General features: G+C 38.0%; 1 protein-coding gene across 6 annotated transcripts in view; it reads right to left on the bottom strand.

The window, feature by feature from the left end:
- Positions 1 to 16623, bottom strand: part of BNS (bonsai) — a 48967-nt gene that overhangs the window by 16554 nt on the left and 15790 nt on the right. For all 6 annotated transcript variants that reach the window (XM_089150870.1, XM_089150866.1, XM_089150867.1 and 3 more), the window contains 2 exons: positions 8723 to 8836; positions 8537 to 8590 (listed from right to left, as the gene is read on the bottom strand). In XM_089150870.1, coding sequence (XP_089006996.1) covers positions 8537 to 8590; positions 8723 to 8798 — 130 coding nt within the window. In that variant the 5' untranslated portion in view covers positions 8799 to 8836. The remainder of the gene's footprint in view (positions 1 to 8536; positions 8591 to 8722; positions 8837 to 16623) is intronic.

Raw genomic sequence — 16623 nt, 5'->3', positions numbered from 1 at the left:
CAGCTTCCAAATGAATTTCTTCAGTGTTCGCATAAACTTACACACTCTTAATAGAAAAGATATATCTGGACGATTAACAGTAAGATTAAATGAGTTGACCAATTAATCTCCGATACCAATGTACATATGTATAGTGAGGTAACTGCATCAAGAAACCCAGTAATCTCAGTCAAGTACAATTTTGGATGGTCAGAAACTACGCCAAAAATTTCAGCCAGATCCAGTGGATCGATCTACTTGCAAGGGCATATTCTTAATGCCACTAAGAAACCTCAAAAGTAATCAATCAATAGGACTTTCTAGTAACAGACATTGCATATTAGCATGATCAGATCAACCTTCAGTGATAAACCACAAGTAATAGAACCGAAAACATCTGATTAAACTAACTCCGGCATCAATTAGAAAACATAGAATAAAGCAATAAGATAAAATATTTTCTTCCGAAATCAATTCAGAATGCCAACCAATACGGTAGAATAGTGATGGAATGAAGATCAGAATTTTGTCCTCTCGATTTTGAGCAGAAGACTGGATGAGACCAGGAATTCTCCAATAGAAACAGAATTTGAATCTCATTCACAGGCTAGAACAGGAATAACTTTGATAGTCTTCAAGAAGAAATCAAAGAGAAAAGAGAGCAGAACAAGGGCTTCTTCCAGCAAGGATTTGACTGGCTTCAACACCAATCAATTCCTTGATTCACCACAAGGAAGAGCACTGCTTCACTTGAGGTAAAGAATGTTAGAAAACAAACATTAAATAATCAAAACACCAGCTGAACTTGAACAAAGAAAAGAGAGAAGAAGAAGAAGAGGAGAGATGAAGAACTAGTAGAAGAGGCTCGTGATTCTTGCTTAAGAGTCTAGAATCACAGAGCCCTTTTATTTATAGCTTCTAATGAATCTAATACAACTTGAGAGACAAGTAATTGTCCCCTAAAAAAAAGAAACAAAAAATTACAACTTCAGTAACTTCCTAGCTCCTAAAATAGAAAATTTTGAATATAGAAACTACTACCAAAATAGAAATTATGCTTTCTAAAAACTCCCAAAACTTATGTAGCAAGACTCCAACATTAGAAATAGAAAGTAGAGTAGCATCACTAGCATATACTATTCACGTGAACAGTAACACAGATTTTACTGTTCACGTGAATAGTAACCGTGAACAGTAAAAACAGATTTTTTACTGTTCACGTGATTAGTGTCGTGAACAGTAAATAGCCCAAGTGTATATACTTCAACACTCCCCCTCAAGCTGGAGTGTACACAAAGAAAACTTCAGCTTACACAATAAGAATAAACTTGAAAAGTAGCACCAATCTTGAATCGTGTAGCAATGGCAGATGTCGATAAACACTGAGAAAACTTCACCCAGAAGATAATCAACACCAACTTAAAAAAAAACGTTAATTCTTCATGTCAATAGAACCATCCAATATTGAGAACAATCGACGATGTTGAAGACGAACAAAGTCCATAAGTATAGCAGGATCAAAGACACTATCCATATAATGCCGGTAGTAGGGAGAAATATCCACGCTAAATCTTCAAAATTGCAACTCCAATGTCCATAAGTATAGTAGGATCAAAGACACCATCCACACAATGTCGGTAGTAGGGAGAAATATCCATACTAAATCTTCAAAATTACAACTCTAATATCCATATAAATGCTTCACAAGAAGGCAAGTAATAGGCAAAGTATAGGTAGGTAAAAGGCAATATTGATTACTGTGGACCAAGTAGGTAGGTAAAAGACAGTATAGGTTACTGTGGACCAAATAGGTAAGGTAGTATGGGTTACTATGGACCAAATAGATAAGGTAAAAGACAGTATGGGTTACTACGGACCAAGTATGTAAGGGAAAAGATAGTATAGGTTACTGCGGACCAAGTAGGTAAGGTAAAAGACAGTATGAGTTACTGTGGACCAAATAGATAAGGTAAAAGACAGTATGGGTTACTGCGGACCAAGTAGGTAAGTTTAAAGACAATATGGGTTACTGCGGACCAAGTAGGTAAGGTAAAAGACAGTATGAGTTACTGTGGACCAAATAGATAAGGTAAAAGAAAGTATGGGTTACTGCGGACCAAGTAGGTAAGGTAAAAGACAGTATGGGTTACTGCGGACCAAGTAGGTAAGGTAGTATGGGTTACTACGAACCAAGTAGTTAGGTAAAGGACAATATAGGTAAAGACATGTAATGACATCGTTGTAGAATGCTATAAGTTGAGAACAAAGATCTTCACAAATAATATCCATCAGCACATCTTGAGTAGACATAGAATAAGGTACCATTCTCCCCCTCACGTGTAGCATTACACATGGACAATTAATGATGACCAGTGACAAGCATGTTAAAGTATGAACACAAAAGAAACCCAAGAAGGAAAAGTATCAGCCACAGAGTAGTGTATTATTCACCAATAAAGTTGTGGATATTGATTAAAGTACTTCTTTACCCAAAAGGAGTTAAATATGAGACAAAGAAGATGGTTGGAGTTAGTCTTTGATTATGACTGTGATATCCAATATCACCCTGGTAAAGCAAATATTGTTGTTGATACTCTTAGTAGAAAAAGTAACAAAAAGGAACTAGATTTGAATGCTTTGAGCAAGTCATTGTTTAAGTCAATTTTAGATTTTGAATTGGAAGTTGTTTCACAAAGTTCAGATGTTGTGCTTTTAGCCATGACAGCAAGATCCACCCTTAGGGATCGAATTATTGCCTTGCAAGATTCGGATCCGAAATTGAATGAGAAAATAGATAAGGTTTCTTTAAATTCTGATTTGGACCCTGATTTTAGTATATCTATGGATGGTGCCTTATTGTTTAAAGGAAGACTTTGTGTGCTTGCAGTTGAAGAAGTTAAAAAGGAAATTTTGAAGGAAGCACACCAGTCGATCTTTACAATACATCCAGGAGGTACGAAAAATTATAAGGACTTGAAAAAACATTTTTGGTGGATTGGATTGAAGGCTGATGTAGAAGATTTTGTAGCTAAGTGCGAGACTTGTCAACGTGTTAAAGCTGTTCGACAACCCCCGTCTGGATTATTGCAGCCCCTACCCTTACCTGGTTGGAAATGGGAGAACATTACTATGGACTTCGTGACTAGCTTGCCTCAAACAAGTAGAGGTAATGACATTGTATGGGTAATTGTTGATAGGTTGACCAAATCAGCCCATTTTATTCCTATGAAGATAACTCATACTATGGATAAGCTAGCTAGACTTTATGTTGACAATGTTGTTCATCTGCACGGAGTGCCTGTGAGTATTGTGTCTGATCGTGACCCTAGGTTTACTTCAAGATTTTGAAATAGTTTGCAGATGGCCTTGGGAACCCAATTGAATTTGAGTATTGCTCATCACCCACAGTCTGATGGACAATCTGAGCGGACAATTAAGATTTTGGAAGATGTGCTCAGATCTTGTGTTGTTGATATGAGTGGTAATTTGGATGAACATTTAGCTTTGGTCGAGTTTGCCTATAACAACAATTATCAGTCGACGATAGGCATGGCTCCATTTAAAGGTTTATATGGAAACACTTGTAGGACACCCCTATATTGGACCGAAACTGGAGAAAGGAAAGTGTTAGGTCCGGAAATGATTGAAGCTACAAGTGCGATGGTAGACATGATAAGAGAAAGGATTAAGTTTGCTCAGTCAAGACAAAAATCTTATGTTGATAGAAGGTCAGATTTGGAATTTCAAGTTGGCGAGAACGTTTTCCTGAAGGTGTCGCCTATGAAGGGTGTAATGAGGTTTAATGTTAAAGGAAAGCTTAGTCCTCATTACATTGGACCTTATGAAATTCTTGAAAGGATTGGATCTGTTGCTTACCGTTTGGCCTTGCCTCCGTCACTCGCTGAAACTCATAATGTATTTCATGTTTCGATGTTTCGTAAGTATGTTGAGAACCCGGATCACAAACTACAGCAAGAACCTGAAGGACTTTGTGCTGATCTATCTTATAAGGAAGAACCGACCAAAATCCTAGATAGAAAGGACAAACAGTTAAGGAATCGAACCATCCCTTTGGTGAAGATTCAGTGGAAGAACCATACCCTTGAAGAAGCATCTTGGGAGAAGGAAGAACACATGAAGGAGAAGTTTCCTCATCTTTTTGGAAGTTCAGGTATGCTTTCAATTTCGAGGACGAAATTTCTTTTAAGGAGGCGGGAATGTGAAACCCGGCCATAACCTTAACCCGGATACTCTATTGTCTGAAGGTCCGAAGACCCGAAGTAGAAGTGAAAGTCAACTATGGGCCATATTGGTAGAAGATATATTGTTCGACTCCGAACCTATGGAGATTGGCGATGATGCCCCATACTTGAAGACAGTGTTGGATTTAGAAAAGAGACTACGCCTTGATGAAGAGAAGATTGGTTGATGACCATAGAGCTTGGTTGGATACGATTTGAAGCCATTTTTCAATGCTAGGTAAGTTATAGTATATGTGTTTAAAGTTTCGTTTGATTCCGAGTAGTGAAAGGCCCTCAAATCCCTGATTTAGGCTTTGTTGTTAGCCTGGGTCGACTAGGCCAGTCTATTCAGCCAATCGACCCAAGGATGCTGAACTCGAGCAGAATTTGCTATTTAGGTTATTTTCCTATATATACCTCATAACTTCGTGATTTTAGTATCCCTAGCCTCCAAAACACTTAGAGAACGAAGGGAGCTCATCTCCAAGCCTCCAAAAGTGTTGAAGAAGACCAAACCTTGTAAACTTGCAAGTTCTCTCTCTTGTTCTTCAATCAAAGGTTAGTAATCTTACTTCTATGATATTGATTTATTCTTTCCATGATCTTTCTCTTCTTTAATCTGAGATTATGAAGAAGATGTTGCATCTCTGCAATTGTATCTTCTACAATCTCCATTCATTCTCATACTATGATCATCATAATCAATTCTTACCATGATTCTTATGTTTTCTACATGCATCTATGATCATATTCTTATTTTGATTTCTTCTAGCATTATAGATGCCTCTCCATGATTTTCCATACCTCTGATTTACTGTATTCATGTACTAGAATGAGATCTCATCATCTTTAGTTCATCTCTTTCATTCATAGCATGTTTTCAATGAAAACCATGATTTTTTACCAAAATAGAAAAGTATGATTTCAAATTAGTAAGTAATGGTTTTAATCGTTGTTTGATGTCTAAAATATGCTTTTTAGTCTTAAGACTACTGTGTTAGACATTCTCTCCAAGTTTCGTAGCATTCTGGATTGTATAGAATAGGTTTCGGATCAAAATATTGTTTTTGGATTCGGATTTCTCTTTGGGCAGATTGCATGGGTCGACTAAATCAATCAATCCACAGTGACAGAATTGGATTTCTTCGTCCGTTTCGATTGATGCTCATTCTTTTAGGACTACTTCCTAATGACTGTATGATGTTATTCTAGGGTTTGTTGCTAACTTTAGATTCATCCTCTTGTCCGTTCGAAATATATTCGAATCTATTTAAGGTAAGGAAAGTTGTTACCGTATTAACATAGATTGCATAGATTTAGTTTCTATTTTGGGAACTACTTAGATTTGCTACTATTATGATAGTTTCTATTATGATATGAATGTTGTAAGTACAGTAGGATCTTATTTCCTTATTTACGTTATGTACTTGATCATGTATGAATATTTACTCATGTATATTGTACGTTTATTTGATCTTGTTTTATTATACTCTTTCATATGATGAGATATCTGTCGTGAATGATATGACTAAATTGGGATTGTGATTGTTTAGGTATGATTTGGGATTGGGGAATGTCCTTTTGACATTTTTGACCTTGGACATCATTGGGAATAGTATGGGATATTTTCAATGTTGCGCTTTGACACTTTCCCGGATTATTGGTTGTCATACCTAGGACTTGTCTAGCAGTGTTGGCTAGGATATTTCCCTGTTATATCAGACCCGATTCGAAAGGGTATTGAGACCGAACGACATGTGGTAGCAATGGGGATTCATGGATGTTCAAGACCGGTAATCAACCCGTGAGAAGACATGAATCACATTATGGGGGCCATTTATTGGTAGGGTTGCATATGGATAGACTTGGGCTCATGGGCGCTCAAGACCGGTAACCAACCCGTGAGAAGACATGAGAGCTTCTCGTTTACTATATGTGGATGACCTATAGGGTTGATGAGTCCGTATTTGAGAGAGTCGGATACACTGACTCTAGTGTGAAGGATACCAGAAAGGATCCCGAGAGGGGAGGAATGGACGTATCTGGATCTGAGTTGATATGACTAAGTAGATGACTTGCATTTGGCTAGGTTTTACCCTGACATGCGTCAGTACTTAAACAAAACGGTGATGTGAGAGAGAGGTGACTTAATTCCCATCCATGGATTGTCCAAGATGGATGAAGGACCCTTTGCCAACCGAGGATGAGTGAATTGAGACCTACCCAAAGAAGTACGGTGCTATGACTTAAAGCATGTCTGCCTATAGAGACCAACATACATAGAGTTAAGACTCATACATGCATTGTCTGTCTCATATCATATCACATTATGCTTTGCTTATGCTATCATGTTATTTATGCTATTATGGAATAACTTGCCTTATTGGGTTTCTTTTGAAACTCACTCCTTTTGTACAATATCTTTTGTTAGATTACTCTACAAGCATTAATGACTATGAAGGCCAATATGAAGAAGTGCAAACCGAAGAAGCGTACTACATGCAAGGTGTTGGCAACTATAAAGATTATGTTAATGATCCCTCGAGTGATCATACTTCGTACCATGATTAGCCCTACCGTGAAGTGGGAGCGTGATTGATGAAGTCTATGTTTATGAAGACGTTCTTTATAAAATAGAATAGACTCTAGCTTAGTTTGATTATATCTTTCCTTCTTGTCTTTAGAACCAGTTGTGATTTTCTTTTGACTTTCGATCTACATTCCGTGTACTCGTGGAGTGAGATTCCGCCTCACTCTACATTTTGATTATATATATCTATTGGTATCATTTCCGCACTCTGGTGATTATCTCGTTACTTTGTTTTGATTCATTTAAATAATATTGTTAACCTTGATTTAGTCTTGTTCTTGATTATATTATTGTGAATGTGGGAGGTTGATTTTCTCAATACTGGATCTTGTGGACTGTAGATCACACACTCGGGTATGCCAGATAGGGTACCGGCTGGGTGGATGTGACAGAGTGGACCACAGAGTAGTTTCCTTCTTGCTAGGGTCACAATAATCATCACATCGAGATTAATCACATCCACCCACGACCCGTATCTGCATACCCGAGTGTGTGATCTACAGTCCACAAGATCCAGATTGAGAAAATCAACCTCCCACATTCACAATAACGGAAGAAGTAGTAAAGCAAGAAGGTAGCAGCAGAATTTTTCAGAAGAGAGAAATTCAATGAAACAGGAGTACTAGTATACGACTTGCAACTAAACTTATAACACAAACAATGGAAGACAATACTTAGGTCTTGCAATCCGAATTATGGGCATATCTTTGCAAGAATCAAGAGGAATCCCAAGACATCAGTATAGTGCAAATTGAACTTCAGATTTGCACACAAAAAAAGGGTAGTAGCAGCCTCAGTTGAATCAAATAGGTAGACATATCCCCAGAAAGCTTAGGGCCTTTTTGTAGTATTAATATATAGATACTTGGTGCTTCAAAAGTTAAAGAAGAAGGACAGCCATGCACAATTACTGCAACGAAGGTTGGGGCTGCCCTAGATAAGAAAAAGGGGGGGAAAAAAAGGGAAAAAAATTGGGCAGCCAAGAGAGAGAAAACGGTCCCTAAGTAGATTAAACTTGCTCTGATGCCATGTTAGAAAACAAACATTAAATAATCAAAACACCAGCTGAACTTGAACAAAGAAAAGAGAGAAGAAGAAGAAGAGGAGAGATGAAAAACTAGTTGCAAAGGCTCGTGATTCTTGCTTAAGAATCTAGAATCAAAGAGCCATTTTATTTATAGCTTCTAATGAATCTAATACAACTTGAGAGACAAGTAATTGTCCTCTAGAAAAAAGAAACAAAAAATTACAACTTTAGTAACTTCCTAGCTCCTAAAATAGAAAATTCTGAAAATAGAAACTACTACCAAAATAGAAACTATGCTTTCTAAAAACTCCCAAAACTTATGTAGCAAGACTCCAACATTAGAAATAAAAAGTAGAGTAGCATCACTAGCATATACTGTTCACGTGAACAGTACCGTGAACAGTAAAAACAGATTTTTTACTGTTCACGTGAATAGTGTCGTGAACAGTAAATAGCCCAAGTGTATATACTTCAACAAAGAAAAAATAGATTTCTTAAACTGGAAAATTATTGGGAGCTTATGAGCTTCAATTCTTTATTGCAAAATCCTCAATTACAGAGACTTTATGGGGAAAGGACATGATTAAAAAACCAATGAAGCTGCATAGAATCACTATCTTAAAAGCATTTCAGCAAATACAGGTTTGTTGTGTAAAGTGTAAACTGATTAGATCTAGTATGTCAATGTTTAGAACATACTAGTGTCTTCAGTATCATCAGTCCGGGGCTCCATCACGGGTGGCAATAAAAGATCTGCAACATATGGACATCCATATTAAAATTTCCTCCAAGAAAAATGCAAGATAAGAACAATCAAAAAGGAGAAACAAAAATACTTAAGGATCTGCCAAGAAATAATTATAAAGATGTAATGCAGCAGGATACCATCATCTGGAAGTGTGTCTCTCATCCATTCTTCATCCACAATATCTATTAGTGGGCCCAGGCTTAGCTCCGCCATATTCTATACAAATATTTTCTCGACTCACGAATATATAACTGAAGAAGGGAAAAGATAGTCATTAAAATGCAAAGATTTTTTTTTCCAAAAAAAATGCAAAATATGACTATCAAAGGTAATGCTTGTAGGCTTCAGCAGAATTAAACCATTAAGATTGTGACCATCTACTGATACACAACAATCTCATTCAAACCTTAGGTCCTTCCTCAACCTAACCGAGTTTTACCTAGAACCCTTTCTTAACCTAACTGAACTTATTGATTTGTCCTGGATCCTGAGTATTGGGTTCTAGTTGGTCTCCTACCAATCCACAATTATATAACAAATCTTCTGTATCCACAATTACTGTGCCAGAAACTGTTCTGTGTTGAGAAATCAAAAGAATCAGATAATCCCATTAAAGTAAATAAAAATGGCTTCTCTAAATACTTATGTTGATGAATCCCACATCTTACCATGTGGAGGCTTGACGTGGCCACTATGGACTGCCTAGAATATAGTTTGGGGAACCATTTTTTCAAAATCGACTCATCAAACCTAGATTGCATTAAAGCCCCAATGGCCACATTGAAGATCCCAAACTCAACCTGAGCCTGATGAAGTCCATCACCCTAAATTCAGGGCCAACCAAAATCCTTACTTTTAACAACAATGACTACCTTTTTCTTTTTTATGAAAGCCTAAACATGTTCTTCCACATAAGAAAAATTTTAATGAAAATTATTATGGGTTTGCATCACTCCAGTGCAGTTTAATATTTTTACTGAGGAAAGCAAAACAGGCAGAGGTAAAGTTCTCGATAGTCGATACTAAAGTATTCTGATCACTTGGGAAGTAAGGAGAATTTTGTCAATTTTCAAGCAATGGCAACATCTGTAAAAAAAAATCTCTTTTAAGATGTTGTGATAATTTTACTGAAGCTCAAACCGTTTTCCCTTGTTTTCTTTTTTCCACTCTGGTTTGATAATTTGGAGACGAGTGATGTTTAGCATTTTGGTAAAAATCTGTCTTCTTGGATATCATTCCCTAGTGCCTAGAGGTCTCTAATAACCCTTTGTTTGTTACATATCTTCTAATGTAGATCAACAACCACAGTATGTTGTACCAAGTTTAACCAATAAAGGCATCATTTGTAGGATTGATATGCAACACTAGAAGGGGAATGAATTGAGACTCAAACAAAGACTCAACAACTACGCTGAGGAGAGAGCAAGCAGCAAGAGAAATCACAAAGATTTGTAGTGATTCAACAACTTGGCCTACATCCACTCCCAAAAACAATACTCGAGACTAAAAAGGCTTTTCACTATCTCAATTGCTTTACCCAGTTGCAATAATACCCTTAAAAAGTATCTCTTGCTCGCAGCAGCCAGAATTTCTATTTTAAGTAAGATTCTTCTTCTCTAACCAGTCACTAGGGCTTCGGTTTAGTAAGCAATAGCAGAGGTCGTAGGATTTAAAAACACTGATTCATGGTTTTTCTTTGGGTGGGCATTGGATCTGTTGTAGCAACACACATGGTAATGTTGTCATTCCACATGTTCCAAGAACAACACATAAATTAATATTCAGAAGAAATTTCCATTAAGAACCAAAAAAGGACCAAGCAACAAGGAATATCTAAGGAAGCTCCTTCTAGATGTAGTAAAATTTAAGATCAGGACATTTCATAGTGCAAATTTGTTTACCTGGAAAGTATGCACCCACTTAGCATTAAGATCAAAAAATCAGAAGTTCAATAGAAACTGGAAGTAATCAAGGTTCCTAGTTGCACAGCAATTCTTAGCATTAGAGTTGGTGCTTACGCATAGTCTAAAAAACAATGTAGAAGATCTGGCCCAAGATTGGAAAGTTCAAATGACTGTAACCGGATGCAACGTAATGATCAGCCCCAGTAATGTTAAGCATTAAAAATGAACCTAAGTTCATTAGTCACACGGATATTCTTCTCTAAGGTAACAATTGATTAATGTACATGGGGCAGGACACAAATAGTGTCATCTCTCATAAAACTTCACTGAAATAAGTACTCTTTAAAGCAGTCCAACTGAACGTATATGAACTTAACTTCTCAATTCCCATTCAAGGTAGCTGGTTCTGAAATTTGAATGATGAAATATAATTTTGCAATTCTGCAATATGTTTCAAGGTATAATAATAATCAGAATTCATTCAATTGAGTCATCAATTTGACAATGCATTAGACTCCCTTAGCACTATCCAGTTGAATTTCTCTGCAGGGCAGTCTGTTTTAAAGCCAGTTCCCAACCTCAACAATGCTCCTTCAAGTCGTCAACTAAAGCATACAACCTCCATAAATTCAAGATCTTTATTTACTTTATGCCTGAACTTGTTTTGAACTTCCAATGAAATTACTTAATAGTGTAAGAACCCTATGAAATTATCAAGGAATACCCAAACACAAATTTGAGAAGCAAACAAGTGCAAGTTGTAGGATAATTATAACATCAAAAGTTCCAAACAATCGTATGAAATGTATAAAGAAACATCCAAACACAAATACGAGAAGCAAACATGCACAAGTTGATGGATAGTCATAACATTCAAACAACCTATGAAAACACCAAGGTTTAAAGTATTGTGTATCGGTAATGTATCAGTCGGGTGATTTGAAGAGACATTTCGGTTTTCATCGTATAGTATCATCAATACATATTGATGGGTGCAGAATTGAATAGAAATTATCAAAATTCATATGGAAAGTCTAATTTAGACAAAAACAATACATAAAGCTAATACATAATCATTTTGTCATGCACCTATTACTTAAACATGTGTACTTCAAAACAATAGATATAGCTAATACATAATTATTTTTTTTTTTCTGATTGATCAAAGGGAGATGTACATAAGCAGGTTCAGACACACTTCATATACATAGTATGCTTAACCAACAAGGTCCTGAGACCTCTATGGCCTCCCTAATGTCCTTAACCTCCTCTTCAACCACCGCTAATCCTACCCGCTCTGCTGTCATCCCTCCTTCTACCATCAATCCTATCTCAACTCCCTCTTCTGCTCCAATGACTGCGCCTGTTCTTACTCCTGATAGAGCATGAAATTCCCTCTTCTCCATCCCTAATCCCTCTACTTCTGATTTCGACCTCACCTTCATCCCTTCTCCCTTTGACAACCCAACCCCCTCTGTCAGATGCCCCACATCCTCTATTGTCAATGGGATTCACAGTTGGAAATCTGCTATCTTTAGCCAATTCCTTGGCCCCGTCCCTCCCCTTGGCATCCTCAAAACTTCTCTCGCCAAACAGTGGAAAGCTCAAGGCCTCATGGAAACTTACCTTCTTGGTTCTGGAATTTTTCTATTGAACTTTGCCTCTCCTAACTACAAGACTGTGCCCTGGAAGGCTCCCCCTAGTTTGTTGGGAAATCTCCAATCTTCCTCAAACCCTAGTTTTCTATATTGCTTGGTGGGGCCCACATTATGGACATTTAACTAGGGCATGTGACAGTTCCTTCCTTTATCAACCTGTTTATAACTACTAAGACAAAATGCTAAACTAGACATTCTCAAGAACAAACAAACAAACTGTTTGACAGTTTGACTCATAAACATATGTACACAGTCTAAAGTCATGTCATGTTTACATTTGACCTTTCAACAATGTCTAGTCAAGAACGTACATTTGCAAAAGAATATATATATTCATAGTCCAATTATACAAACATCAAACGTAATAAAAGGAATGTGAGTTTACATCTTTAACTTTAAAGGCATTGACAGGTGGCAACACCCTTACCTTTATCATGAATCTGAGTACCTGTCAACATTTACAATAATGAGCTTTGCGGCCCAGTAAGCAATATAGACAACCATGTAATTAAGTCAGGCAGTTCATCATGCATCAATAATCACATCAAAATCATATAACATCACACATTCCAATTTTTCCTTTCGTTTTCCTTTTCCTTTATCCTTTTCTTGTTCCTTTTTCCTTTTCTTTCCTTTTTCCTTTTTCCTTTTTCCTTTTCCTTTATTTTCATTTATGTTATCTGACATTATAGTCTTGAGCCTCGGCAAATCCAGAGGATGCACATTTCTCTTCACCACCGAAGTGGCTTCTGTCTCTTCACCACCGAAGTGGCTTCTATCCCTTCACCACCAAAGTGGCTTCTAGGCATAAGGCCTTGTACACCTCGTGGATTGCCATCGGCACAGACTCATTCTTTTCACTTTTCAGTCTTGCTTCATGCCCTCCCATTTGGGTACATTAAGCACCAGGACTTACAGAAGCCATTACATTTTCTTTTACTCTTTTCATATTCAATTCAGCATTGCGTTACCATGCTCTGTCTATCTCAATGTATCTTTTTCATTTCAATCATCATTCAGTCTCATCTGAACACAGTTCATGCAATTCAATCATTTAAATATGAGAGCATGATAATTCTACATTTAACAAGCATGAACATTATTTCAAATTCATGATTAACAGTTCAAGAATACTATCAGCATTCTAATTCAAGCAGTTCAATCAAGTCATTAAGCTGTCATCCAATCCAATGCATTTTTGTTTAATACACAAAAACATATAGCATGCACTTTCCATAATTTACATCAACGAATAAATAAAATAGATTTCATGTCATCATGTGAATGTTACATGTCTACTAAATGGAATCACCTACTTAACATACATAGGTTGGTCAATATCACTTAACTATCTCTGTTCCATGTGTGTGTTTTGACCCTGGTTCCGTTAAACTCCGCTCTCCCACCCGTACCTCAAGTAATTACTGGCTATTTCGAATATGCGGGAACCAACGGGAGTTTTTCCCTTTGTATTTTTATTTTCTCCTTCCTACTTTCTCTCTCCTCTTTCTCTCTCCTCCCCACGGTCTTCCTCTCTCTCCTCTCTTGTCTTTCTCTTCTCTCTCTCCACTTCTTCTCCACTCCTTCTCTCTCCTCTTCTCTTCTCCCCACTCCTCTCTCCTTTCTTCTACTCTTCTTCTCTCTCTTCCTTTAATATTCTGAAAACACACAGGTATTGTCTTTCTCTTTCTTTTCTCTTTTTCAATTCTCTCTCCTCAAGGCCTTTAATGGCTGCCCTTTACCTTCTCTATTTCTCTCTGATTTTGGATTCTTCACTTCACTTCCACTCCTTCTCTCTCCTCTTGCTCACTTCTCTTTCTCTCCTCTTTAATTGCTTTGTACTTCTCTTTCTTTTATTCTGTCCATTTCTTTATCTTCTCTATCCTCCTTAAAGTAGCTTCTAACTGTTTCTGCAATCTGAAACCTTTCTTCTCTCTCCTTTCATCTCATGTCCCACGCACAAAGTAATAAGAAAAAATATGTTTTTCATCTTAAATTTTACTTTTCACACCTCCTCCTTCTCATTTCCTAAAAATCTACCACATCAGGTGAGAGAGAGTGGGAGGTGTCATTCCCTCCTCTCTCTCTCCTCTTTAATCGGTTAAGGATATATATATTATATAATAATATCTCATATATATATATATATAATTACCTAATGGGCTTTTGTATGGGTTTGTGGGCCTGCTCTATTACTTACACAGGGCCCACTTTGGGGTGTGAATATACATACCTCTGGGTTCAGAAATTTACACTGATCATTTTCTCGTTTTTAGTTCAGTCTAATTTCACTGTTGTTGAACCCACAAGTGATGTCTGACCTCGACCAAATGTCAATTGGATCTAGCCTCATTTAAGCTATCCTTTAACCACACTCAGATCATTTGATTAAATCATCAAACCAACCATTAGGATCATTTAATAATCTTAAAGACTGACACATTTACACATAATAATAAAATATTATTAAAAAACGATGCGGGCATCACATCGGGCCCCTTCGTCGCGACTCCGCAAGGTCGACTTTAGCACCCTTACCCTTTGGATCAACCTCCCTGGACTACCACTTGAATTTTAGAACAATGATTTTCTAAGTCATATTGGATCTGCTATTGGTAGGCCTCTTTGTACTGACACTAAAACTCTCAAGACAAAACGACTTTCATACGCTAGGATTTGCATGGAGTTTTCTACTGGGAAGCCCCTCCCTCCTTTCCACTTTATAAAGGATGATAACAATCTTTAGTATAACCAAGTTATTGCTTATGACTGGGTTCCAATTTGCTATGATCAATGCTTCTCCTTTGGCCATGATTTCAATGCATGCTCCCCAGCCATGAATGGGCTCTCGAGTTTCAACTCAGCCACAATCCCGCCTCATTTGGAAGACCGAATGCACGTTGAAGTCTCTACTGCTCCTATGCTTGTCCCAATTGTTCCCTCTGCCGCTGCAACTATTATCTTGGCTTTTCCCTCCACCACTAAAACTGATACTCCTCCCTATACTTACCGGAGAAGAAGACAACGAAGCAAAAATAAAACAGTTTCCAATGAATTGCAAAGAAGTACTAGCTTTGCAAGTCTACCTGTTGTCGAAGCCTCTGTGATGGCCAATCTACCTGCTGTTGAAGCTACTGCCTCTGCCCAGATTGTTGTTTCATGCATAGCTATCGATGGTCCTTTAGCTTCCGACCGATTGCTGCAGGTACCTCTGTCTCTAACCTCAGACTCTAGAGCTTTGACTTTCCCTAACCGTGAAAACCTAGGTAGAGATTGCTCTATCAATTCCTTGCTCCTTACCTCTTTTCCCCAAATTTCTTTTAGCGTCAAACCTATCATTAACGCATTGGCAATTGTCCTCCTGACCCCGCAACGGTTGATGCATTTAATTCCCATATCAATAACTCTAGTCTTTCCAATCTCCGCTGGTCGGGCCACCTTCTCTCATGGTATAACGGCATAACTATAGGGTTGGAGATGCCAAAATTGCTTTGAAACTTTATTGTTTTCTAGTCAATGATTCTTGGCTCCCCATTTCCTTGCTTCCCATGCCTCTTCCTCCCCCTCTAGTCTCTCTAACCACTCTCCCTGCCTTGTCCATCTCCAACCTCCTTTTGGCCTAAACCTTTCAAATTCTTCGATATGTGGTCTTCTAACTCTTCTTTCCTCCCCACTGTTAAAGAGGCTTGGGAGAAGCATGTCCATTGTCACTCCCTCCCCCCTATCGCTTTCACCCGCAGGCTCCGAAACACTAAGGAAGCCCTCTGTTCTTGGAATTCTTCCATGTTTCAAAATCTCTTCTCGAGTCTCCTCTTGTTGCTCTGACCTCCTATGGGTCCAATTGCTCCTCCAAGTTGATCCCTTCAATTCTTCCTTTGCGGAAAATGAGAAGGTCTTTTCCTTGGAGCTCTCCACCCTCGTCTCCCAAGAGGAAAGCTTTCTTCGCCAGAAAACTAGAATTAAATGGCTTGAGCTCGGGGAGCTAATACCACCTATTTTCATTGTTCCCAAAACTTGCCACAACTTCAATACCATCCATGTCTTTCTTGCTAGTAGTGGTTCTTGGATCTTTGACCCTCCCAGTATCAAGGCTGAAGTTGTTTCCTTCTTCTCCAACCTTCTCTCTCCCCCCTTCCCCCCTCGCACCCCCTCCCCTTGGCCTCCTCAATAAATTTATTGACCCCCCTGCTTCTCTCTGTGCCATCCCCTCTCCTGATGAGATCCTCCTTGCCATTCACTCCCACAAACCTAACTGTGCTCCGAGGCCTGACGGCTTTACTATGGGCTTCTTCTCGCCTCTTGGGACTTAATCGAGGATGACCTTATGAGAGCCATTCGTAGTTTTTCCTCAATTTGTCTCAACTTTCTTCCATTAACCAAACGTTTCTCTGCCTCATCCCCAAAAATTTGGGTGCTTCCTCTCTCAGATTTCCACCCAAATTTTTTTGGTAACCTCATCTACAAATTCTTTTCTAA

The sequence above is a fragment of the Hakea prostrata genome, chromosome 3 (assembly GCF_041222555.1).
Source record: "Hakea prostrata isolate BN-2017 chromosome 3, UWA_Hpros_2, whole genome shotgun sequence".
NCBI lineage: Eukaryota > Viridiplantae > Streptophyta > Magnoliopsida > Proteales > Proteaceae > Hakea > Hakea prostrata.
This window is presented reverse-complemented; position numbering and strand designations above follow the sequence as displayed.